The 27,705-nt window shown below is 42.1% G+C and overlaps 1 protein-coding gene across 3 annotated transcripts in view; it reads right to left on the bottom strand.

Annotated features, from left to right (window-relative positions):
* Positions 1–26,606, bottom strand: part of LOC120564399 (cGMP-inhibited 3',5'-cyclic phosphodiesterase A-like) — a 79,557-nt gene extending 52,951 nt beyond the window's left edge. For 2 of the 3 annotated variants that reach the window (XM_039809311.1, XM_039809312.1), the window contains exon 1: positions 25,031–26,606. In XM_039809311.1, the coding sequence (XP_039665245.1) occupies positions 25,031–25,945 (915 nt within the window). In that variant the 5' untranslated portion in view covers positions 25,946–26,606. The remainder of the gene's footprint in view (positions 1–25,030) is intronic. The other variant, XM_039809313.1, reaches the window with a different exon arrangement.
* Positions 26,607–27,705: the final 1,099 nt, after the last annotated feature.

Here is a 27,705-nt window from a genome sequence, read left to right as displayed (position 1 = left end):
TAAATGATGACCATCAGCCAAGATTGTTTTCACAATGTTGGCTCAAAAAAATGCCAAATTGGAAAGTAAATCCAGTATAATGGGAAGTAGTTCTATTAATTTGGGAGGTAGACGAGAAGAAAGGTATCATAAAACTGAGCCATAAACAGCTTCATCTGCATGGTTGATAAGGCTGTACTGTGCAAGACTTGTAAATACAAAATGGCCACCTTGGAGTTAAAAACTGTGGAAATTTGGGCAAATGGTCATTTCTTTTCATCTGAAAAATCTGCATGTTTAATATCTGCATGTGCGCAATAATCTAATGGAAAACAGACCCCAAAACAAATTTGTTCTCCCATATAACCTGATTAGTACAGCTGCTGTAGCCTGAAGCAAATGGATCTGTGCAATAACCAGCGGGGATAAAGAGGAGGGGTTTGTGTGTGTGTGTGTGTGTGCGTGTGTGTGTGTGTGTGTGTGTGTGTGTGTGTGTGTGTGTGTGTGTGTGTGTGTGTAACAGAGGGTTTTCAGATCTGGCCGTCACTGCTACTGTAACACTGTAAAACACTGAGGACAAGAATGAAGGAAGAAACCCAACCTGCACCCACATCCAAAACATTCACTGTCAGTGATTTCAACATTCCAGAACTAATCACAGCAACAATAATGAGCTGTCAGAAGTTGGAAGCCAATGGTGAAATGACTCCTGTCAGGTCGAAGAGAGATTGTTTTAAAAAAGTGCATTTTCCATGTGTCACATTTCATTCCAATTATTTATACACTGTAATACCAACTGGTAGATTAACACTGATGGGCTGTGACACAACAGCATTACTGATTAGAGGGATACTCTTAAAGGAATAGTTCAGTATTTTGGGAGACACCTTTTTTGCCTTCTTCCAGAGAGTTAAATTAGAACCACTCTCATATCTGTCCGTTGAATATAAAGTTGCAGTCAGGAGACGTTAGCTTAGCTTAGCATAAAGACTGGAGATATAACATGTTAATAGGTGAGTTAGGAGATGCTGGTAGGCAGACAGAGCATCGCTTTTTCACCTTACCAGTCTTTATGCTACGCTAAGCTAACTGTCTCCTTGCTGTAGTTTCATATTTAACAGACAAATACAAGAGTGGTATTGACGTTTTGATCTAACTCTTGGCAAGGAAGCGGATAACTTTATTTCCCAAACTGTCAAATTACTTCTTTAGACTGGCTCGATGGATGTACATTGCTGAGATAAAGCATGACATCTGGCGCACCTCTCATGCGCCAAATGCTCCTCGCCTCTCGCTATATCTGTTATCGAGGGTTAGTGTCGCCCAGGACAGTTGTGATTGGTTTAAGGAAACAAGCCAGAGTGTTTTTCCCCCTACTGCAGAATAGACAGGCAGTGTAGCCAGACCATATTCCAGTGCTGACACAATGATCAATCAATGCGAGACTACTATTTCTTTGACAATGATTTCCACTTTCCAAACATTTTTGCAGAGTGTAAATCCATCCCACCTGGCTCTTATGCTCACCTTGTCCTCGTCCTTGGCTGGATTCGATCTCTCTGCTGAGCTGGCAGTGCTATGCTAAACTGTGCAAAACCAGGGGACCTGTGTTGGCAGAATGGGCCTCGCCCCAGGCAATAATGCCCTCAACTGTGGCTCATTGGGTTATGGTTCGATAGTGCTACCAGGCTCTCGGGTCAAAACTCCAGTCGCATGCAACAATGCACTAATGGCTGTGGCTCTGTCTGTCCCTGGGCCTCAGAAACAAGTCAAGGGCAAGTCAGCCAGAAACCCAGCCATGACTCGGGGCTGAGCTGTAAGGCAGCACTTTTTTATGGTTGTCATCTGGTAAGGCTGCCTTTCTGGCAAACCACACAGAATCACACAAACTCATGAACTACCCCTCGTGTTTCCTCTGCCTGCCTCTTTTTCCTCTCTCACACACAGTGGCCACAGAAACTTCACACACATACACGCACCTGTGTCAGACGGCCTGTTTTCCAATGGGGTCTAATTGATAGGAAAATGAAGACGGGCGCCTGTGCGAGGCAAGCCCTGTTGATTATCAAGAGACACAGAGTCTATTACAGTGGTCCTGCTTCAGACCCAAACACATCACCCAGACAACCAGCCAGTCTTCATTATTAGCCACCAATCACACTCCTGACTGGATGAGTGACGGAGACGAGTATCCACATGAAAAAGCAGCGGCGGTAGATCACCGCTGGTTTTGGAGACAGCAATACCTCTTTCCTGAGCTGTGATACACCACTTTCAATAGGGGAAGGAAATGGTTTGGAAATGGGCAGTGTAATGCTTTCAGCCCCGGTCTCTCTGAGCAATGACAACAGACATAACACAGAGCCATTAACGGCTTCACTGTGTAAGTGTTTGGCTAGCCAGACAGACCAGCCACTGCTAGCTAGAGATTGAGGCTGGCCTGATTATTGACACTTTGATGGTTTTCAGGCTTGAAAAAAAGTCACTCTCTAAAGAACTCTGACGCTTCAAAAGCTTTTGATAAACTTTGAATTACAGATATACACTAGTTATTGGAGTAGTACATCCAAATGTATCTGACTTAATGTGAAACTTATTACAAACAAATGAATACATTATCTGTGTACTCCAGCAACCATACAATTAGACAAGTGATAATTTGTCACGATAAACCTTTTTCTATTCAGTAATAAACTAAACCTGAACTTGCTTTATTGTCCTCTGGCCCCCTGGGGGATGGCTGGAGCTGCATTAATCTTATGTAGGCATGGATACACAAGGGAGTATGTTTCCTTTTCATCCAAGCCTGTCCTCTCACTAGAGCGAGGAACGAAAAAGGAAAAGGTAAAACTGTGAAGAGGAAGAGCCTGTAGAAAAGAGAGGGGTCGGCCGTTCAGTGAAATTCAACAGTGCATGAAAGGCATGGAGAAAAATGAATACTCTGGCGTGGAAAGAGGAGAGGTGGTTTGTCGGGCATTACAGAGTTTGGAGAAGAGAAGAAAGGATAGGGAAAGGGAGAAGACATGGAGTAAAATGGGGGCTAATCATGAAAGAGACTGAGCTGGGAGGCAAGAAGAGAGGATGACTAAAATAGGGACAGTGAAGTAAGAGAGGGAGAGGCTCATAGTGAGAAACAGAGAGATGGGGATGTAATAAAGAAAAAGAAAAAGTGGAAGGTAAAATAGAGCAAAGTGTGCGCCTCTAATCATACGAGCACATTGTGAAACTATAGATTAGGGGGAGGCGATTTTAGCTCGAGGAGAAACGTCTCCATCCGGAGCCAGAGCTTTGAGCGCACATAGGACGAGATGTGGGGGAAAGAAAAAAATTAACGTACCTCCCAAGAGTGGGGAGCACTGTGTTACCATGGAAACAGCTCTGACGTCAGAGCAGGCATTATGTGATTACTCATAGAGTCTGTTGAGGAGCGGGCCAATAAAACAGGGACCATTACTCACACACAGGGAGATGGCCAGAGCTCAGGTTACACACATGCTTGCATATGCACACTCACTCACACACTAGACACACAAATAAAAGCATATGGAAACACACTCGTATACACACACAAACTACCAACTCATTGTAGCTGCCCCATCTTAAATAAAAGCCAGACTTATGATAAACTGCATGAACCTTTTTTACAATCTAGACTCAGTAAATTCGTCACACTTTTACAAGGCCTCCTGATTTGGAATGCAAAACGTGCAATTTGCTTGATAACGTTGGTGCTGAGGAATGAAGCAATAACCTGAACACTCATTGCTCAGCACTTAAACTTCAATGCGAGTGTCCCCTGGATGACTGCAGACCACAAGTCAGACTCTTGACAATGTGGAGCGCAAACACAACCTCATCGGCACAACCACAACCAGGATATCGCTGGCAGAATCTGCATGTTCTGCATACACTCTGACCCATGTCTGACAGAGTACATCAAACATGCACGCTGACATGTACACTATTGTGCGTCACAACACACACTTCCTTTCGCCATCTCCCACACATTCTCCACTGGGAGTTAAAACACTGTTAGGGCTGATAAGGATCCAGGCAAACAGTGTGGATAAACAGTCACTCTGGAAATTAAGAACCACGGGCCTATCAGAGAAGAGTAGGCTTTGCCGAGACAAACGTGATCCAGACTTCAATACTGGGGCCGTACGCATTCCCACCACAAAGACCATTAGATAAGTCCAGACAGAGGGCAAGAGTCCCCAGATCTCATAAAGACCCAGCTCCAGTAGTTTCAGCCGTAATCATATTTTAGTTTTGACCCCAAATGTCTACTGTGTATCTCTGGTGTCAAGAAAAATTATCTTTTCTGATGCACAGTGCACAAAATTAAAACAGCTGCACATGTATGATATCTTGATAAATGGCTATGTAAAGTTTTTTTTCCGGACATAAACTTACTGCTGTTGAAAAGTAATGATTTTCTCATATGCTGTGTCACTGATGGTTATTAAAACATATTTTGCTGTTGAAACCTTCTAGGCGTGGGATGCTCAACCCTGCTTCTCACTAGTGAATTCCCTAAAACAATTTATAATTGAAAATTGAGGGAGGCTGCTGGTTATTGTGGTTGTACCATTTTGTTTTACCTCTTTTGTCCTGGACTGAGAGGGGAACAAAACAATCAACCAATATATTACAGTGCTCTTAATAAGGCGAACAAGAAGCATATTTAAGCTCAACCACATCAATGCAGAGGCCTTCATGTTAATGTGACGGCCTTCAAGTAACTCATTTTTTAAGTACAATGCTCATAATAAACACAGAGATAAAAAATATTAAATATGATAATTACAAGCAAATATCTTGCCAGGATATCAATATTATTCCAACTTTGAGTTTCATTTTTACTGTAAACACATCAAATAACTGATGCCTCTCTTTGTAATGACACTCTTCATCATTGTTTTTTCTTTAAAAAAAGGGTCTGCAGTGAGTGGGACAGATTAGCACTGATCAAAAGGCGGATTGTAACTGCAGCTCCAGTCAGAAGTATCTGCCTCTCTCTGTTTGTACATGAAGTTACATGCGTGAGTTTCATCCAGCGTTAGTCTATCTTCTTCTGCAGTATCTATATTTTCAACTGCCCTTAATGTGCATGACGCAAGTTCAGTTATGCTTTTGGAACAATTGCACCATGTCACTTCTCTGCTACAAATGTGACGGAGCTCCGGCTAAAACCTGATATACTACACTCTGCAGCATCACTAATTTGGTTACAATGATACCATATCTTAGTTAATCTGATTACAAGCCCAATAGCTCTCCCTCCCTCCGTCTGTCCCTGCAAAGTGTGTGAACGTGTCTTATTTGTGTAACAATTAGAAAGCACACATTATACACAGTATACATCAATGTGTGTATGTGCTAAAAGAAGCTGTAGTCCACCTGGCAGGCCAGTGAACTTAATGAGTCTCGTATTCATGCAGCAAGTGTAGCCACATCCGCTGCCTGAGGCTCTGACCAGGTGCTCTGATACTTATTCAAACAACGCAAGTAGGATCCTTCCAATGGGCCATACCTCTCTGGTAATATCACCGTGACCAACAGCATACCACCCAGAAGGAACAGCTTTCTTTAAAACTTTGGTCTAATAATATTACCTGACTATAACTTTTACAATGTGGGAGACTCTCTAAAAATTATTGGAAACATGGTGATTGAGTTACATTTCCAAATGTGATTTATTGCTGACTAACTTCTTTAAAGTATAACCACATTGCATGTGATCATATTGCTTTCAACTGCATTTATAAATGTAGCATATTAAATTAAAAGGTCAATCTACTCTAATTTCATGGCAGTAAAATATATATAAAATATAGTATATACATACAAGGTACTCAAACTACCACTACTCAACCTAACTGAATTTATGTAAAGTTATGTCAAATGTTGTGTGTCTTAATGGCGGTTCTAAGGGGGAGGCAGTGCCCCCATAATATTAAGCCCCCCTAACTGAGGGGAATATTTTCGTACATTTTTCACCCCACATTAATCCCCAGAGAGGGAAAACTGTAATTATTATCATCATAATCATGGGCAGCAATGAATAAAATGTTGGCTAAGTTAAAACTGAATGAGTATTGTTGTGTTTATTGTTATATGTATATCGTTAGTCTTTAACCATATTAACCAGTCTAAAATTATCTTCTCAGATAAATACTGTAATATCAACATTGGTAACTCATGGCCTCACAGAAGGTCAAGTCAATTTAATTCATAGAGCCCATTATCACAAATCAAAATTTGCCCCAAGGGGCACATTTTCTTACACCAACACCACATCAAATCACCTAAACAAAACTCAGCTGAGTGCCAAAAACCTTCCTCATATTCACCAGTTTGCCGGTGCAGTAAAATATGTCAAATAAAATATATAGCAAAATATACATAAAACATATAGGAGCTTCATGTTCAATAGATAAGAAAATGAAAACCAACTATGAGTCATAAATACAGTGTAATACAATCACGCTTTATCCATTACACATTTAATTGGAATGTCTCTATGCACTCTGGTATAAAAACAGTGCGAAAAGTTCAAAGATACAGGGGCAGAACAGTTGTCCCACTAGGAAGTATTCTGGCCTGGCCTGGCCTGGCCTGGCCTGGCCTGGCCTGGCCTGGCCTGGCCTGGCCTGGCATGGCATGGCCTGGCCTGGCATGGCATGGCCTGGCATGGCCTGGCCTGGCCTGGCCTGGCCTGGCCTGGCCTGGCCTGGCATGGCCTGGCCTGGGTCCATACATGGTCCAGTCAACTCAGACCTAGCAACACAAATATACTAATGAATCACAGCTGCAGGGGCTAAAGAGAAGAACTCCTCCTTACTTTAATTCCCAAAAAATCTTTGCATAACACTCCCCCGCTCCACTTTTGTCTTCCTCCCTCTCTCCTCTTCTCTCACTAACGTCAAGTAGACCTGCACTCTAGAGAACCATTTCAGCAGCCATTACAGTAGGGTTGACTTTTTCTGCAATAATAACCGTGTTGCTACTGATGAGGCCTCTCAGAGTTCATTCTCTCCCACACTCTTTACTCATGAACAAATGTCAAACTTTTCAGGGCTTATGATTCAAGGAGTGACCCAGGAGGAGATGAGTGTTTTGTTTGAGTGAATTTGTTGAGGCTCCAAATATGTGAGAGTGAGGGTTTATTTGCAGCCTGCAGGGTAGCTATCTGCTCCAACCTGCAGCCAGGCCATGCGTATATGAACGACTTGGCCAAAGCACTGCTACTGGAAAGTGGTGAAGGACACTACAGGACTTTGAAAAGTGTGTGTGTGTGTGTGGTGTGTGGTGTGTGTGTGTGTGTGTGTGTGTGTGTGTGTGTGTGTGTGTGTGTGTGTGTGTGTGTGTGTGTGTGTGTGTGTGTCTCCCCAACATGATACATCATCTCCCCTAATGTTTTCTCTCAAATGTGACCCCTGGTTCCAGTTCCTTTCCAGCACCTGACCACCATATGTAAAAGGCCCGCACAGGTCCACTGAATCCCTGTCTAATGGGCTGCACAGATGCCACTTTCCTGGAACAATTACTTCTGTGTGTGTGTGTGTGTGTGTGTGTGTGTGTGTGTGTGTGTGTGTGCGTGTGTGTGTGTGTGTGTGTGTGTGTGTGTGTGTGTGTGTGTGTGTGTGTGTGTGTGTGTGTGCGCGCGCGCACAAACAGAGTCTAACGTTCCACACATTTCCTTCAATATGTTTCACCACTGTCTGGAAACAATGAAAGGTGCTCGGTGATGAGAAGTGGGGAGTGGAGAAAAAGCGGAAGAATTGTGGAAAATGGCACAGTGGGAGAAAGGGAAACACATAAGGGGGAAAGTTCTGCTGCTGTTTGGACAAGCGTTGTTGAGGGTAAGTAAAAAAGGAAGGATGTAAACTAACAGCAGGTCAGTCCTGAGGGGAGGAGAGAGGAGGAGGAGGAGGAGGAGGAGAGAGTGAGGGCAGATTATTGACTTAATGGCAGAATCGGGGCTGTCAAGGGCTTCAGAGACACTGTTTGTGTAGTTTGGACTGGGCCTGGCAGAGCGTGCGGCGTGATGATGGAAATCTTACACTCACTCAAAACAAGCCCGCTGACCTTTTCATCTACCAGCCCCTGAATCAGTCTTAACATTCTGCCAACGTGGAAATGAATGAGTGCTTATTACATCTGTGGAAACATCACAGGCGCCGGCTCCCTTTTACGCAGGTGTGTGTGTGTTTCATAAATGTGTGTTTCACGAATGTTTGTACTTCCTTCGACATCCAAGTGCATTCCTGCCGTCAAGCAACAATATCGGCACATGTGAAATGAAGCAGGAATAATCTTTATAAGCATGTTGTCTGGTCTGCTCTCAGCTCACTGTGCCTCAGCAACAGAGTATACAAATGCGAAAAGCAGGGCGTGACGAGAAACGTAAAGACCTCAGTCACAGTAAATTGGGTTGCTTCTTGAAGGTGACCAATCTTCATTACCACTGACATTTCAGAAATAATAAGCTCATCATAGAGAGCACGAGCAGTCTCTCACTGGAGGAGCCACCATTTTGATTTCTGGACTTTGTCTGAATTCTAAACACACCCAAAAGCCCGACCCAACATCTGCCTGAAGCGATATAGCCTCTGACTCATCCCTGGTGAAAATATAACAAATGAAGAGGACACGGCTGCCAAAACGAAGCTAGATTAAAAACTAAACAATATCAACATATAACCTCACAGCCAAGCTTATGATTGAAATCAATAGCCATTGATGTTTCCCTTTTCCATAGATCTGGGACATTCTGCAGATTTCCTTTCAGAAATTGGGATGTGATTGCCAGCTGCAGTTTGGCATATAATGCAGAAATGCAATTTTTTTAAAGGGAGAAATGCTGTGACCACATTATGGACAGAGAGACTTATATGCAACAGAGATGAAATCCTAAAATATCTATCAAAAGTGCTCCAAATGATCACAAAGAAAGATTCAAGGGAAAAGACCCTGAAATTAGTTGTTTATATAGAGAATAAGTCAAACCTGTGATGTTCATAAACAAATCACATGAACTTTCATTTTGCAGGTGTGGTCCGTTCAGGCCACTACTTTCTCCAACAAAGAATTGCTGCAAGCATTGTGAACATATGTGAACTGTATCCACGATTTGATTTAATCAACTGAAATTTGTGAAATGTCGTTTTTTTTTCCCTTCATTACCACAAATTATGTAGAGGATTGGTTACACCACAAACTGCGATGTGTGTATCAGGTTTACGGTAGGGGGTGAAATCAGATTAGATGAAACATTATTATGTCCCACAGGGGACCGAGTTTAGATTCACATGGTGGAACATGAAAACCCAATGAACTGACAGTAGGAAAGCCGAGGAACAAAGCAGAAAAAAAGTCTAAGTCCTGCAGTTTTTGGCCACTTGGGGCAGCAGACACTAGCTGTAAATACAGCAGTGACATCCTATCATTATTTAAAATGATATGTCAAATTGTTAGAAAAGGTTGCGTATTTATTTTACACATTGAGCAGACAAGGAGCAACATTAGCATTTATTGGAGTCAGTTTGTGGTCACATGAAGAATGTAATTCCAATATTCACTTTTCTTTCAGCTCTGTTTTGGTCTCCATCAACACCAGAAAGATCTGGTTCTTTAGCTGCTAAATGCTCCACTGTGTTCACCAGCTAGTCGCTAACTTTGTCTGTCTGCTGTTTGGTGCTGAGCAGGTAGTGTACAGTGTTTTTTTAAGGCTTTCCCCGTGAAAACATTTGCCTGCTGTGGCTGAAAACAATGTGAGACCTGTGAGAGTGAACCAAAACAGTAAAGGGTCATAAAACCAAAAACGTTTCAAAGTTGAGTGATCATTTTCTGTGGGTTCATAACAACAAGGGATACACACATACATGTGATCCCTGGTTAGTAAAATAAAATATTGATTTCAGCTGCTTTAAAATTAAGATAATAGAAAAGTAGCGAGAGAGACAGCCCTGAAAGCTTTGGTTTGCATTTTGTGGTGCTCCAGTGGGAATGGCCTGACAGCCTGGAGCTGTACGATCTACCCAAACACTACGACGGGCACCTTTACATTTTCAATAAAAGGTGCAAATAGCAGAGAGATAAAGAGAGCCTATTGCACTGTAACGTGTCTAACTAACTGACAGACCAAAATGAAAAGCCATTATGTAACGTCTGAAAGCACCAGAGCGATGGCAGAGAGGAGAAGGAGATTGCCCCTGGCTGATGGGCAGGATGGAGCCAGTGGAGAACTGAACTAGCATTTCTCTTGGGCCCAACATCACTTCGTCTTTCCTACATCCACCTTATATAACAGGAGCAATGTAGCTGAACGGCATAGTGTAGATGCTACTTCAGGTTCCTTTCTACCTCTCTGAGACTCATTTAAAGAAAACCCACCTGATATGACCTGAATTACCCACTAACACCCTCCCTTTTGTCATGCTGACGACCACATCATTTCCCGCCTGTGCACAACCACAAACCTAAATGAGACCCGGCTAAAGATCCTGTGCTGTTGATTCTTTATCTGCGGGTATTTTAGTGTTAAATGAAGGTAGAGTATAAAGTGTTCACATAGCGTAGGTGCATATGTGTATGTGTGTGTGTGTGTGTGTGTGTGTGTGTGTGTGTGTGTGTGTGTGTGTGTGTGTGTGTGTGTGTGTGTGTGTGTGTGTGTGTGTGTTTTTGTATGTGAGTGCGCGCAGGCTCATCTGTGCAACATCTGCTCAACCAGCTCAAGGCTCCTTGCCTCTTGAGAAGTGGGCCACGTTTCCCGATGACGTCAAAAGTCCTTCTGCCTCTCCAGTTTGTGGAGCTTTGCCAAAACCACCACATGCCATTCCTTGTCCTTATAATGGAAATGCTCTCAGCAAAAGCCTTGATGAATCATCTGCCAAACCTCTCACAATTCTTAAATCCTAACACTGAAGTGGGTCTGACCATGACGGCGAGACACAAGGTAAAGGGATGATTATTCACAGAGGGGAAAAAAACAGGATACAAAATGTCAACAAACCATCTCACATTAGCTCAAAAAGGAGACCAATAAGAGAGCGAGGTAAAGTGCAGAATTGTAGACAGACAATGTTGGTAGCACTGCTCTATAAAAGACTGCAATGTGGTCTCAGAGCCATCATTGTGATACAGGATCTGAGGCTGCTAAACTGCCTCGAGCCTGAAGACCTGACACTAAACTCTTTCCACTGTCCATGGAGAGAACAGATCAGGGAAAAAGAAAAAAACAGAGAGAAGAGAAGAGAAGAGAAGAGAAGAGAAGAGAAGAGAAGAGAAGAGAAGAGAAGAGAAGAGAAGAGAAGAGAAGAGGTGTGTGCTACAGTAGGTTTACAGATTTCATTTAAGCTGTCCGGTCCCGGAGGAGACGACGCAGGGATCAGCAAGAGTATGAATGGAACAGCAGCTAATGGAAAACACATAACCAGGCACATAACCAATAAAATAAAGGCTCAGTACACCTATTCTAACCTCGATCTCATTGTTGTGAGTCCCATTTTGAATTCACCCTCTCTTAAAGAACATGTGTTATCTGGGTGGATGAAGGGCTGCGAATAGGGCTGAAATGATTCCTCGAGTAACTCGAATAATTCGATACTAGAAATCCTTGATGCAAAATGATTTGCCTCGAAGCTTCGTTTAATCAATGTTACCAACGTTGTATCACTCACGGTGTTTCTGCACGGATGATTATTACTGTCGCACACCGGGCTGACTCTCCTGGCGACACATGCCATGCAGACTGACGACAGATTACAAAATGAAGAAAGTGAGTGTAAATAGCGAGGGGCTAAGAGGAGAGACAGGCTGGAGAAAACAACAGAAAGTGTCCAAAGTTTGGAATCATTTCAAAGGTAATTAAAACAAAAACTCTGTACAGTGTGTCTACTGCAAAATGGAACTAGCTTACCACGATAATAGCACGACGTCAATGCTTCAGCATCTCAACAGAAAACATTGAGTCTAAACTTAATCATCCATTCCACAAAGCAGACCCAACTAAAGTAAATCACAGAATCATATGGACGATGAAACTACACCAAACACAACAACTACCAAAAACAAAGACATGAAAATACGTAGTGGTGACCACAATTTGATCTAAAGAGCAGACTTGTTGACCATCCCTTCGGAAAAACAGCTGATTGTTGCGCACAGTTTTCTTTCACTCTCTCTCTTCACGGAGAAACAGCTGATCAACGATCTACTAGCGTAAGTGTAACAGAGCTGTGTGACATTGTAATCAAATATATAAATGAAAATAGGTTGAGTATAACTAATATTTACATATAGGCCTATATACAGATCAGTCTCAGGTGAAACTTGTAGTTCTGAAAGTTAAGTTGCACAACTTAAGGTAATGTTTATGTATGTTTAATGTATGCCTTAGTTTGAGGTTGTTATTGCATTTCAGAAAATGTTTTCTTTAAAAGCAATGTAATATGGCACTTAACTGCACTAAATAGGTTTAGTTTTTTGAGAGATGATATTGTAAGCAATGTAGGCAATACAAATGTTGCGTTTTCCTACAATTCAACCAAACGATTGTATATTATTGCGCTTCAGTAAAACAAAAGTATTTCTTATCCGAGTACTCGATTAATCGATGGAATAATCGGTAGAATACTTGATTACTAAAATAATCGATAGCTGCAGCCCTAGTTACGAAAGGAGGTTCCATTTGAAGTTTTGTGAAACAATGTCATGCGCATTATCAACAAGACTCATTCTGTATGGCACGTCTTTTCTCACATCTTGTTTTCCAGGCAAAGATGTGACCTGAACCAGCGTCTAGGGCTTGTACTCCATAAAGTAATTAACTGGTGAGCTTGACTATCTTGGGCAGAAAGGGGTCCTTGGATCCAACAGCCCACTATCTTGTCACACAAGACTTGTCTGACCACACACACACATATATGCATAGAAGAGCCTGCTCTTTATAGACATCGATTATGGCCAAGTATAAACGGATGTCACCTACACAAAAACACGTCGGCCCTGACATTGTTTAGTGTCTCTAGGCAATGCACAGCATAGCAGCAACAAATCAATGAGATCTTGCCTAGCCTATCTGCTTTGTGTGTGTGTGTGTGTGTGTGTGTGTGTGTGTGTGTGTGTGTGTGTGTGTGTGTGTGTGTGTGTGTGTGTGTGTGTGTGTGTGTGTGTGTGTGTGTGTGTGTGTGTGTGTGTGTGTGAGAGAGAGAGGCAAAGAGAGATAGAAGAAACAGAGTATTTATGTGTTTGTGAATAACTGAATGCATTTGCATATGTGCATATGTTAGGTGTATGGGTGAATAGGCCTGGGTATTGTTAGGATTTTTTTCAATACTATAGCCAATATGATTCATGAGTTTCGGCACCGTTACCATAATGATACTTTTGTTGATGCTGTTGATGTTTTCTACAGAACTCTTTTTTGTTTGTTTGTTAGAAGCCAACATTCTCAAATGTTCGATGTTTTCAAAACCAAAGCAGAAAAATAGGTAGTAAGCTATGTGCAGACATGAAAGTCCCCTACTACAAACAGTTCTGACTTTTGACTATTATTAATACTAGTAAACTACTGTTTACTATAAATAACAATAACAGCTTTATCAAATAAAATGTTTAAAAGTTAATAATAATAATCCACACTTTGATAGGAATTTGAAGGTTCATAGGGCCCAGGTGCTGATAGAAGGCAAGAAAATGCAGTGTGTGTGTGTGTGTGTGTGTGTGTGTGTGTGTGTGTGTGTGTGTGTGTGTGTGTGTGTGTGTATTAGCAGGTGGTTACAGTGTATAGAAAAGATGTACAGGACGGGGTCACCACTTCATCATACTCCTAATGGACAAAAAGCCGAGGGCCTAGCTCCTGCCTTCGTCTCACCAATTCTCTAACAACTGAGCAGGGATTGACACTTTCAAATTGAGTAATACAGTATGTAGTTAAACTCTCGCGAGTGTCCTTACCATGTACCTTACAAGTGGATGTCAAGTTGAGACGACATTTTAAAAAATGAAATGAAATATTCATTGTGCTTAGCAAATTGAAGGGACAAACTTTTCTTGTGTCCCACATTAATAAGTGATAATGCTCAAACTTCCAACACACATGCATCTTTCTACGAAGAATGGTGCCAACAAATACCGATAAATTGGCCACACTAGAATGGCAGATCAAAAATGTTTTTAAAACCAACTGACTGCTATTTCATTTTTTACTTCTTTCCCCATTTATTGCTATTTTCAATTAATAATAATAACAAATTTACTTGAGCTGACCATAAGCTGTTTCTGTTTGCAGAGTGGATTAAGAAATGTTACCAAAGTGGTACAGAAATATCTCCACTCTGTTAAACTGAGCATCATAACCAGCATTCCAACATTTGTATTTGTTCGTACACGCCATGGTGTGTCCATAAAAATCTAAATCATATAGACACTGAATACCATCATGCAAATTCAGCACAGCACTACAGCTATACATTCCACTTTTAATATCTGACTTATTTAAAGTGACTGTGTGAAAACAGCCCTTAACCCAAAGCCTTAGACTCTCGCCGCTGCAAGGGGTGAATAACCCGACTGACAGACAGATGTACAGACAGATTTTTATTTTTTTTCTCTAACATATTTAGAGAGTAAAACATGGCATTGAGCAGGGAACAGCAGAAGCCTTGTTGGCTGCAGGGACAGACAGGCTCATGGCGAGTGAGGCAGCGGGCTGGACGGACGGGGAGGGCTCACCAGGCAGAGGTTACAATAACACATTTCCTCGCACCACGCCATGGAGCTAGACAGACATGCAGCCTGCTGACAGAGGGAAATATTCTACTTTTTACTCCACTATGTTTAATTTAGAGCTACTTTTGTTACTTTACAGATCAAGCTTTTATACAAAACAAACAATTAGTTTATAAAATATAATGCATTGTGACATATTAAATAAGCATAATAATAAGTGGTCAAATGAGCTTGACCTCGATGAGCTATAACATGCTTTGTGAATGTTTATAAATGTATACTATATAAAATGTATACAATAGCCTGTCCAGTTAAAGTCATAAGTAACCAACCAGGCAGTGGATTACTAAATACAATCGTGCATCAGTGAAAACAGCCTACATTGTCATGCTCCTGAAATATATAATCAATTAATAGCTGACCATGTTTGGATTTATTGGACAGCCCCAGTCAGAGGGTTCAAAATGTTCCTGCTTGTTAAATGAATGATGGCAGCAGCAGCAGCGACTGTGGCCTGGTCTGTTTCTAGTGGAGACACAATGGCCAGACTGGACCTGAGGGATTTGCTGCACTTCCTCTCTGAACCCTGACACCAATCAAAGGCCATGAGATCAATTTTTGGGACACCGCCCAAATGTGCACATGAACACTCTAAGAGGGGATATTAACAGTTGTTTCTTCCATTTGTTTTTCACACATTCTACTGACTGCAGCTATTTACGTCTAGAACTACTCTCCCCACCTCTCTCCTTCTACCTCCCTCTCACAAACATGCACACATACACACTCGAGCACACACTTCCCGGGGCGATGTGAGAGTGTCTATTCATTCGGCAGAGGCCAGCTGCACACCTGGTGACAGCCCAGGATGGTGGTGTTGGCTCAGGTCAGGGTGTGTGGGGAGAGGAGGGCTGGGAAGGGGAGGGCTAGGTGAATGGGCCCACAGGCCTGTCCTTCAGGGTCTGCTCAACCTGCACATTCCAGTTCATTTAGCGCCGGGGCAAGCACAGGAATGTCCCCTCATGTGAGGGATCACTGTCTTAAAGGTGGGCTACTCGTGTGATTGAAAAGGCCCTTCAAGAGGATAAATAGAGATGAAAGCCAAACGTGCTGCGTTCAGTTCCCCAAAGTGATGTGCTGTCCTACCGGATATGTACTGGCACCCATTAACCTGCACATCCTTTAAAGAGCAGAAACATTGCTTCAACATTGCAAACACAATTGCTTGTTTTACACGAAGAGCTGGGAATTGAACTTCAGTCCATTTTGGTATTGACCAATATGAGTCATACCAAAAAAAAAAAACATTGGTCCATTTTACCAATTTTATTTTATTTTAGCAAGCCTCTTGTATGGCTGGTCATAGGTGGTACAGAATGGAGCGAGATGTTTGACATACAAAATCCTGTCTGATTAACTTTTTTTAAAGCTTTTTATCCTATTCTCTATTTGATTCAGTCCCATATTTGCACTAAAATTACCTGGGTGAGTTAAAGATGTACCTATTTAAGAATGAAATTATTCAACTTGTTTTGGTAAACTAGAAACGTGCTGAAAATACATTGTTTCATCATCAAACAACCTTGTCAAGAGCTTCCAGTGAAAATGAGGAAGCCACAGGCATCGAGACAGAGAGTCAGAACAGCGGGGGGAGACCACCTGTGACAAGCTACAGCACCTCCTCCGGTGCTGCACAACATACACAACCATCATTTGAAGCTGGAATGAGCAGTACATCTGCTGGAATATTCTGTCACTAAGGATGCAACTTTTGTAGGGAGTCCCTTTCCTGCAGTCCCTGTCTGTGTCGCTTGCTTGTCCAGATGAATAGTTTCTGTGTAATTCTATAAATTTTCTAAAATTGACTGTCAACTAGTTCTGCATTTTCTTGCCTTCAATCAGCACCTGGGCCCTATGAACCATTCCTATCAAAGTGTGGATTATTATTATTAACTTTTAAACATTTTATTTGATAAAGCTGTTATTGTTATTTATAGTAAACAGTAGTTTACTAGTATTAATAATAGTCAAAAGTCAGAACTGTTTGTAGGTGGGGACTTTCATGTCTGCACATAACTTACTACCTATTTTTCTGCTTTGGTTTTGAAAACATTGAACTTTTGAGAATGTTGGCTTCTAACAAACAAACAAAAAAGAGTTCTGTAGAAAACATCAACAGCATCAACAAAAGTATCATTATGGTAACGGTGCCGAAACTCATGAATCATATTGGCTATAGTATTGAAAAAAATCCAAACAATACCCAGGCCTATTCACCCATACACCTAACATATGCACATATGCAAATGCATTCAGTTATTCACAAACACATAAATACTGTTTCTTCTATCTCTCTTGCCCCTCTCTCTCTCTCACACACACACACACACACACACACACACATACTCTACGCACACGCACACAAACACACACACACACACACACACACACACACACACACACACATTTGTGCCAGGAACATTCTGTTCACCTCCATCACTGAAATAGTCGGTCTCTTATGGTAACACAGAAAACTTGAGTGACATAATTGTCTTAGTCTAGAACAGACAGCAGAAGAAGAAAGTACAGCATGTAATCTACCCTTCAACACACACACAAAAAATCCATAATTCACTTCAGATTCAACTATTCTATTCAAATGTGAGGCAGTTATTAGGATCCTGAGGTGTTAATATGTGTGCTGTGTGTCAGGACTGGAGGCCTGTGCCTGTCTAGCAGTTCCAGCTGCGTTGGGTTGTGTCTGTGGTTTGAGGCCCTCCTTATTTCTACGAGCGGATTCAACCTCTCAGCCTGCAGCAGCTGGCAGCCATCAAGCTGCTGGCAACACACACACACACACACTTACAAGCACACACATGCTCACACAGACGTCCTTCCATAATTTCCATGGTAATCAGCAGGGAGCCAAAACGTGGTCGTGCCAGGGGTAGGGAGGAAAGGGGGGCACTCTGCTTAGTCCTGGACCTCTGGTTTGGTTGGCTTAGGTGATCAGAGACACAGGGCAAGAACCAGGATGTAAGCTACTCTTGTTGCTGTAAATGAAGGTAATGAAGGAATTGGACACAGATGGGTGAGCCATGTAATGTAGAGTTTAAAGGGTAATTCTGCTTTATTACAAATTGGGTCTCATTTTTTTGCCTCTCACACAGTTAATTGCTGAGATCTAGGAAAACAGCAAGAGCACTAAAAGAGTACAGATAGGGCAGTAAGCAGTCACATGATCATAAAGGTTTTAAAGGAGTAGTTCTACATTTTGGGAAATACTCGTATTAGAGTTCTTGCCAAGAGTTAGATGGGAAGATCAATACCACTGTCATGATAATATGAGGCTACAGCCAGCCCCTGATTAGCTTAGCTTAGCATAAAGACTGGACATAGAGAAAAAGCTAGCCTGCTAATTGTTATATTGTGTCAGATGTTTATAATTTAGAACAGAGCCAGGCTAACCATTTCTCCCTGTTCCAGTCTTCATGCTAAGCTAAGCTAATCAGCCACTGGCTGTAGCTTTATATTTACCGTACAGACATGAATGGAGTATTAAACTTCTCATTAAACTCTTTTCCAAACAGTTAACAACCGTATTTCCCATGTCAAACTATTCCTTTAAACAAACCCCCAGTTTAGAATTTTTTTTGGAAGAGAGGCTAATTGTAAAATGATTACCCAAACTGTTCGCTGTAAACATTAATCATTAATCAGACAACTTCTTTGTTCTACCGTACTAAGATTATTACCAGCAATTCAGGTGTGCTCACTTTTGGTTTTAAATCCAAATAAAGTGGTTTACATTATGTGGCTAAACTGTTAATTTTTTACAACCTCTCAATTATCTGACCACTCATTTCTTGCCCCATCACACTTTGCTGTCGTGATGTTGCCTCGTTACCAAATCGTAACATTTACTTTGGTGAGTACAATGTTATCATAACAGATTGAAATGTTCGATAAAACTTTGAAAAATTACATAAAAAATTATCCTTTAAACATTTGGGAGCTGGCACGCAGCACTGTGCAGAACTTGTTTGTTTGGGGAGACACAAACATGTGGGCAAGAAGCTCTTGTTTATGCCGACATAGACCAAAACCCAGTGTAATGTGGCTTCACGCTGCCTAGGCAATATATTACAGAGGTAACACATACAAATCTGGAGCGCAAGCGCGATAAAAGTGGCTACACTGCATCATTCAAATTCAAGACTCTTCCACCATTCAGGGGGGTAAGAGTAAGCCTGGTGTTTTGCCTGGCTACTAAACAAACCCTTGAATGACCTACTTTTATTCCTACCCCAATTCCTCCACCCCTTGCCTCCTCGCACACGCACAGCGCAGCTAATACACTGAGACTGAATGGGGATTGAAAGTGTGAAGTGAATCGCCCAATCACAAGACACACAACCCCATGCGGATATCAGCTTCCTTTCCAAACGCAGGGGGAGGCTTTCAATGAGATCGTTTCTAACCCAGAGGCCAGTCCAGTCAAAAAACAAGTACAAAAAATACCCATATGCCACAAGCCTATGTGTTTAGAATACAAACAAGCTGTTTGGGATGAGTGTGCAGTGGCCTAGTGGTAAATCACTGCCATACAGGCTATCAACAACCTCCTCCATCCAAAACACAATTCAATTATGGATGGTGCAGCAAAAATAGAGTAACAGGAAACATTTACAACAGCAACAGTAATTGTGTTTGGATCCCATTCCACAGGAAGTCATTACCATAGATTTCAAGAATATCTTTATCATCCAAGTTACGAAAGAATTTCCTCCTCTGGTTGGGATAATATTTGTGTTGGTGTCAGTAAAAGGACAGAGAGCAGAGCGCTGTGGAGAGGGGTGGAGTTACTGACAGAAAAGGGAGTGGCTTCCGACACCTCCTAAAGAGATTCATCTGAAAAGCAGAAGTGTTTCACTAATGTGCACTCCCCTTCCTGGCTAATCAGCTCTGCTCAAACTTTGCAGATCAGGTAGGTTGAGTTAAAAACATTTGATGAGTGCAGACTGCTTTCCTCTGCATGAGAGGAGAGGAAGTTCTATGACAGTGCTGATGTCTGCCGCAGGAGAGCCTTGGACTCAAATTTCCTTACACACAGTGAAAAGCGATCCACACCACAAGTCCACACCTCTTCCTCCAGTTCAATATCCCCAGCTGAAATACAGAAGACCTGCCTGTCATATTGTATTAACCCAAGAAAAAGAACTATCCCGCAGAGGCCCCTGCTAAACGCTATCAGATCAGCTGATAATGACTTTCTTTTATTACGCTCATGATCGAAAGGACGACTCCAGCGTTGCGAAATGCACCTACTTAGTGAGCTGATAGAAGCTGGCAGCCAATTTGTAATCAAAAGGAGGGAAAATGGCTGTTTATCAAATCTACAGTTGTGCAGCCTCGTAGCATGGCTTTGGCAGAGCGGTGGAGGGCAACATGGCAGCTTTAAGGCTTGTGAGGAAGAAGAGAAAGAGGGATTCCTCTTTGCTCTATTTATTTTCTGAATAAACTGTTTTTACACAATGACTATCAATCTGAAGGGCCTTTATATAATACTCTATGGTCTGTGGGAGAAGCTTCCTGAGAAAAACAAAGTTAAGTATCAACTGTAATTCTTCTTCCAACCTCAAACTATTCTTCAAACACTTCAGACCCACAGCACTAATGCAAACATTGTCACGTCAACAATGTGCAGATCTGCTCCTTGCCATGGCGCTCTTACAGCTTCTTTAAAACATCATAACTCTATTTGAACACAGAAAAAGTGCAGAACTGTCAACATCATTCTGCCTCTTTAGGTCATCTAACTGAGGCAGAGTCAGGTAGACACTTTATGCTGCCTGACATCTCTGCTGTTCCCGGCACCATGTGGTGGTTGCAATGTGGCCCCCGAACGTGCGTCTGACCCCCCTTAGGGAGGCCAGAGCCCCGTGTGTGCAAGGTGATGACTAGTGAGGGTCAGCATTGGCTTGTTTACACATTAGAGACCACACAGACAAGACACGGTTAAGACAGCATATGTACGCCATGTGTGTCTCAATTACAGGCAGGCCATGGCGGTTCAACTGCTTAGCAGTAACGCCAGTGATGAGAGCAAATCGTAACACTTTGTTACAGAAAATCTATTATAATCTTAACTTAATTTTCACATACTATCAGGACAGTCTGAACACTGCTGTCTTCATGTCCCACAACAGAAACGCGTAATAGAGATCATCTTTCAGCAGAGGGCTCCAGCCTGGCCGAGGTGACAGAGCAAAGGAGAGTCAGAGATATTGTAAATGTTTGCATCTTTGCATGATATTGTCTACTTTGTTTGTGGGGTAGTTCCATCCTACTCAACTTTTATTGGGACACTGCTGCAAGAAAAAAATAATTCTAAAGCAGACAAAAACGTGTAAATTGCCGTAGTTGCATCAATGGGAGCTGTTTACGATTAATGTCTTGATTTTAGGGCTGTTTTTATTGTTCTCTGAGTAACTCCATCTTGAATCCCTTAAAGTGAAAGAGGCATAATGGAATTCCCCTCTCACATTTGGTGTCTTTGAAATAGTGCATTGCTGCAACTGAAAAAAGGGACTTTATTACAGCTTATTATCTTATGCCTATGTTAACTCTTAACGTAATGAAAACACTACTGTGTGAAGTGGGAAAAAAATGTTTCTTTCACCTATATTAATTTTCCTTCTTGTTTTGAATTCATGGTCACAGGTATATTTTAGATAGAAGATATAACTTCATTATCCAAAGCAACATCAACAAAAATATATAAACAAAATGTATTGTTCTCTTTGTATATGTAAATAATATTTGTAAGAAAAAAGTTATTTCCATAATTGGCAGTATTGCACTTCAGAATACAGATGAGTATTAAATAATCTGCCATCTGTGCACATGCGTTTTTATAGCCATACAGTAACTATTCACTGTAAACTATACAGCCAGCCATAGCTAGCTCATTACTGATTTGAAAAACAAAGCTACATCCTCACTCCATCACTGCAGCAAACCAACTGCTGCATATCAAATGAATAATGATTGACACTTTAATAAGCTTAAGATGAGACATCAAACCTAAATCAGAATAAACTGTAAACTGTAAAAAACTGTAAAAGAGTCTTTTCATATCCGATTTGTGTGTGCAGGAGTGTGTGAGTGTCACCACAAAGAAAAACAAACAAGCACACTACAACGCTAACTAGCCCTGAGAGCTGAAGGCATATTTCAAGTGGCTGGGCTGACAGTGCAGCCTCTCATCTCCCAGCCTAACCGCACTCACAGGTCACAACGAGAGCTTTGATCACTCCAAAGTCTGTTTCCCATTCACATGCTCAGCATGCTCATTGATTTTCCAAAAGGAGGGCTGAGGAGCTGATATAAGTCCACTTGAATGAAGCCCCACCATCTCCTTTTAACACAGGTATGCATGTGTATCAGTATCAGAGGAAGTTCAAAAGCCAGAGCTGTTACATTCCTGGAGTTTAAGGACAGCAAGCCCCAATAAGAGATGAGGAGCAAGTGGCATTAAAGTCCAGGACAGAAAGATAATAATGCATTTATCAGTTTTGTGGCAGTGGCTCAGAGATCATCTGCGAGAATGTTTGACATAAATAATTAGGGATGAGATGAATCATTGACATTGTGTCCTCAGCTTCTCTTTCTCATCAGCAATTGAAAGCTGTTCTAAAATAGCATCACTTCAGCAACAAAATAGCAAATTTGGTACTTATTTTCAAATGACGAGAGCTACACTTGACACTATACTGTATACATCTACATGAATAAATCATCCCCTTGATCTGACGGGAGCAATGTTTAATAGCCATGACACACCAGCCAGACGGCCGACCATCGACAGAAAAGCCAGTTGAACTGATCAGTCTCCCCGCGTTGGTCCAAAAAGTGCCACAGAACACACCAAAGAGACGAGACGTAACATAACAGCAGGCGGCGCTAAACTGTACTGTTGCCCATAAAATGAAAACCGGCAGCTGATTGGACGAACGCGTCACATGGGTTTGTTTTCTCCAGAAATTCAAAGCCAGACTGTCATGGCGGCCGTTCAGAATACGATCTCATATTGTACTAAAATAGTTCACCGAAACGTGTTTCTGAAAACATTTTAAGCGAGAAACAGGCCATGCAGTCGCTGAATCTGTCTTCATTTCAGCTCAACAAAGGTCAGTTTAAAAGATTTTCGTCAGATTTTGAGAGACTCGGAAATGGCGAGCAGAAATGGCGAGTGGAATGAGCGTGACTATAGTCACGCTCATTCCGCTCGCCATTTCCGGGTGAGTCCCGACTGCCCTGCCGCCGACTGAACATGTCAGGTCGGCCAAAATGAACGCCGACAGCCCCCCAGACTGACGACGGCACGGGACACACCGAACAGACTCCAGTCACTGACCTCGCCAGACTGTCCAATGGCCGATTTTCGGCCCTGTCTGTCCCGGCCTTAAATTAGGCCTGTAGCAACGCGTCGATGACGTCGACGTCATATTTTTTTGCGTCGACGCTTCGCCACCATGGATGTATTAAGAGAACGTTCGCCACAGCTCGCCACCATACAGTCTATGCTCGCCACACACACACGTGGGAGACCAAAACATTGCAGAATGGAGGACGAAACAGCAACCTCCTCACATAATTCCCAACAAAGCCCTGCAAAAAGCCCCAAATAAAAGAAAAAGTCCTAAAAAAACAGCTCGCCCTAAATCATCGAAGGTATGGGAATACTTCAAATTTAGTCCCAGACGTAAAGGTGTCATTATTTGCGCTCTTTGCCAAATGGACCACACCAGCACAACAGTAATGTGGGAGCATCTGAAACGTAGGCACCCCATTGTCACCCAATGATTGTCACTCGTGAAGGAGACAATAACAAGTAGTTGGCTAAATTAATTTCATTTTTGCGTAGTGTGTTGTGTAGCTTGAGCTCTGCGCACTTCCGTGGTGCTAACTATCTGAGCTCTTCATGTAGTTTGTTTGTGCTAGGTTAGTAGCTAACGTTAACGTTAGCTAGCTACTGGCACCTAGACAGCTGTGTTTAGCTAACGTTAGTTATCATCTAGCTAATGTTGGCTTGAATCGTAGCTAGCTTACGGCTGCAGAACACCGCTATCTATAGTAGCTAACGTTAGCTAACGTGAACGTTAGCTACTAACCTAGTACAAACAAACTGCACACAGAGCTAAGATGCGTTGGTTAGCCTAGCACCACCAAAGTGCACATCTGCGGGATCTAGCTAACGGTAGCAAGCAGACTGCAGTAGCTTTGCACAGGAGAGATTTATGTTGGGACAGTAAAACTGAAAACAGGAATTTTATATTGTGTTAAACACTCTCAGGAATGTCTATACTGTGCACTACACAGTGTTTTTTTTTGCACTACAACTTTTGAATTATTTGAACAAAAGAGTTATGTTGGTACTGTAAATTTACAGAACATAACTCTCTTGTTAAGAGTAAACAGGCTGGCCTTTCATTTTGTATAACAGTAAAATAATTTATTTTATTTTGTGTAAAACAGAAGATTTTTTGCTGTGCAAAACTGTTGTTTAATAAAGTATATTAAGATTTTTTTGGTATTTATTTGAGATACATTATGGTTTTTATTAATCGAGCAACAGAAAAATAATCGTTATATTAATCGTCAACTTAATCGTTTAATAAATAATCGTTTACCCCCAGCCCTAGTTTAAATAGGAAAATGTGGCTTAATTTATCATTTTAGTTGAAAATAATGTATATATTTTTATTTTTAATAATCTTCTAATGAAGCATTATAGAACAATGTTACTGAGAAGTTAAAGTAAATATTGTAAATTAATATAATTCCATGTTTGCCTGCCAATGGCTGCAAGTGGCTCCACAGAACAAGATATCAGTCCAAAGATGACCTGTACAAGTAAGAGCAATAACAACCAAGCAATGATGAAATCACACTCTAGTAAACTCTAATATCCACACTGCAATGTAAAACACACAATAATAATAATTAAGTATGTATTATTATTGTTGTTGGCATGTGTTACGCTACACATATGTCATACATGAAATTTAAAAAAGTGTAACCCTCAATAGATGCATTGCCATAATAATACTAATACTACTAATAATAATAATAATAATTAATAATAAAAAAAATTAGAGGCTACTGAAAAGTCTAATAAACGTAATTAAAGGCAATCAGTCATAACACTAACCCTCCTTTCTTCCCTTCGCCTCAAACACAACATGCATCATTGGAAGAGAAAAACAAGCCAGAAATAGAAAAGTTGAACGGGACAAAAACTTCTTACCTGGTCCCTCTGGATGCATGGCAGAGAGGTCCGGCGATGTGACTTACTATTGGACTGACTGTTTGCCATGTCTGAGGCTATCACAGAACTGGACCTCCTGCGCCTTTTAAATACAGGGATCTCTTCCCTGGCTCCAGTCACAGGGGTGCAGCCCTCCTTGTGTCTCCCTTGGTTGGGAAGGAGCTTGTCAGCATACCTCGCCAGCAGGATGCCCAGCACTCCAACCAGGTACGCTACGTACGGTCTCCAAGTGGCCCGCACTTTTTGCAGTGAGAAGAGTGAAATAGTCCTGACAAGGCTAATGAAAACGATCACAGATATGCCCTGATTCAGCCGTGCTACCATGAGTGCGCCGGTGGCCACGCAGATGAGCACGACCACGGCTGCTGTCGTGAATGAAAACAGCTGCTCATCTGTCCCGTCCAGGAGAGACCACGCCGCTGCTTCGCCCAGGTGGCACAAGGTTAGGAGGGAGAGGGCGGTCTGGATTAGAGCTCCGCAGCGGATTAAGTAGACACCGACCCAAAAGAAGGCACATACGAGGGTAAACAATGGGGAAACAACACTCCAACAAGTTTGCAACAGCTCCGCAGCGCAGCCTGAAACGAAGTGAATGGGAGACGAGGAATGCGAGAGACTGTTGTCAGCGCTGCTGCTGGCTGCTGCTTTCCAGTCTGCACATTTGACCAACAGAGCGAGAAAAACCGAAAGCGACCCCACACACACCGCACTCCGGAGTCTCTGGGAACTCCATATTTTTGTGAACATTAGCCTCACCCACGACTCGTAATCTCGGTCACGGCACAGTGGGATGACACATGTTTTCACATAACCATTGCGATCCGGTGCGCTGAAGTTTTTTTCATGAGTGCTGCTCTGCGCACCGGTTCTGTCAGATTCTGCAGGCATCGCCATCACTCATGGCAGATATGAAGTATGAGGAAGTCTATAATGCATATATACCAGTGTTGTCATGGGACGTGACATGAGTTAGTGACAAAACAAACATAATTTATTGTACGCATAATGAAAAAGTATAGCGAAAGCGCGCAGATGCGTCTCCATTTACGCATGGAGATGTGCTGCCACTGAATGCATTCCCTTTGTTTTTCCAGGTGCGGGTTGAGAAACAGCTGTCCGAAACAGCATGAAAGAAGCCTGAATAACAGAGTAACTAAGATGTTATTCAGATCTAGGGCACTGCTTCTCTGCACACACGCGTCCTGCTTTGCTCTCCTTTGTTGAGCGCCGTCTCTTTGACTTCTTCTGTCGCTTCCCTTCGCTTAGTGACTCCACGGCCCGATCCGTGCAGCAGCAGCAGCAGCAGCAGTCTTTGCAAAACATCAGTCCCGGTCCGTGTACATTCAGCGATAAAACGCGCTCTCCGTGTCCATTGTTTGGCAACTTCCCGTTCTCTCCTGAAATAATATAGGCTCCTCTGTTACTTTCGAGGATAAACGCTGCTGAGGAATTTAAGCAGTTAAGCGAGTCACGGTCAGGTTATTGCTAGGCGTTTGAGGGGCAAATCCGGAGTGTTTGTCACCAGCTCTCCAACCAGCCGCGAGTCTCAGCTCATTCACACCCCCGAGTTCAAGATATTACAGCAGCGGCGAAACCCCCAAATATTTCCTCACCCAGCCCAGCAGGCGTTGTCCCCATTAGATCTTATGTTTAGATTTGTTTCCTGTCTTGAATTTTTGAATACCTTATTTTTTTGTCAACATATACAGTATGTATTCTAATGTTGTTGTTTTTAAACAGCAACAAAGACAGGTTCTTTGTATAAAATTGAGTTGACCTATATTTCCCCAGTGAGTTCCTCTTGGAATGGAAAAAATGTGGTGTATTTTGGAACATACATTTTAGGCTATGTTTTATTTTAATGGGAGCATTTTGATTTGTGCTTCTGGTGGCCAAGCCAACCTGAGGGCTTTAAACTTCCTTGACATGAATACATCTTTAACTAGGGAGAAGTGTCTAGATGCTGACGACAGAAATGGGACCTCTTCATGCAAACAGTTTTGCTGCAAATTCCCAGAATAGTCCTGTGGTTGCCCTCCAGCTTGACTCCTAATGTCCCCAGTCCACCAGGTCATTGAAATATTCATCCCACTTTAAGTGTCACTGATGATGTTTTGCGTAACAGTGGAAGGTCTCCATCAATATTTCAGCATGCAGATCTTCCGTGTGCATGACTACAGTACATGTGTTCACAGTTCAGGGTGCACACGTTTGTTGCTTCAGATGTAACGCTCTCATGGGATCACACCCTCTCACATATATACAGTAGACATCTACAACTAAACAAGCACATGTAATCTCGCTCATATTTGCTGATGCACACACAAAAAAGCTGACGTACATACTGTGCATGTAGTCTGTTCTTTTCTCGACTCTGTAACTCCTTTGTCTCTTTCTCTTTCTCTCTCTCTCTCTCACACACACACACACACACACACACACACTTTTATACTGTATATTTAACTCTGAAGCTTTTCACTGGTCTTCTCACAGCATCTAAATGAGAGCTTTCTACGGCTTTCTAATAGAGAATGCTCTGTCATGCCATGCTCTTGTTTTTGCAGCCCCACGTCCTTCATTAATTTATGGAAATCCTGCAGTCTTCAAATCCAAGAAGTAGCATATTTAGGAGGACTCATGTCTCTGCACTCTAA

Source organism: Perca fluviatilis, chromosome 8, assembly GCF_010015445.1.
Source record: "Perca fluviatilis chromosome 8, GENO_Pfluv_1.0, whole genome shotgun sequence".
In the NCBI taxonomy this organism is placed as follows: Eukaryota; Metazoa; Chordata; class Actinopteri; order Perciformes; family Percidae; genus Perca; species Perca fluviatilis.
This window is presented reverse-complemented; position numbering and strand designations above follow the sequence as displayed.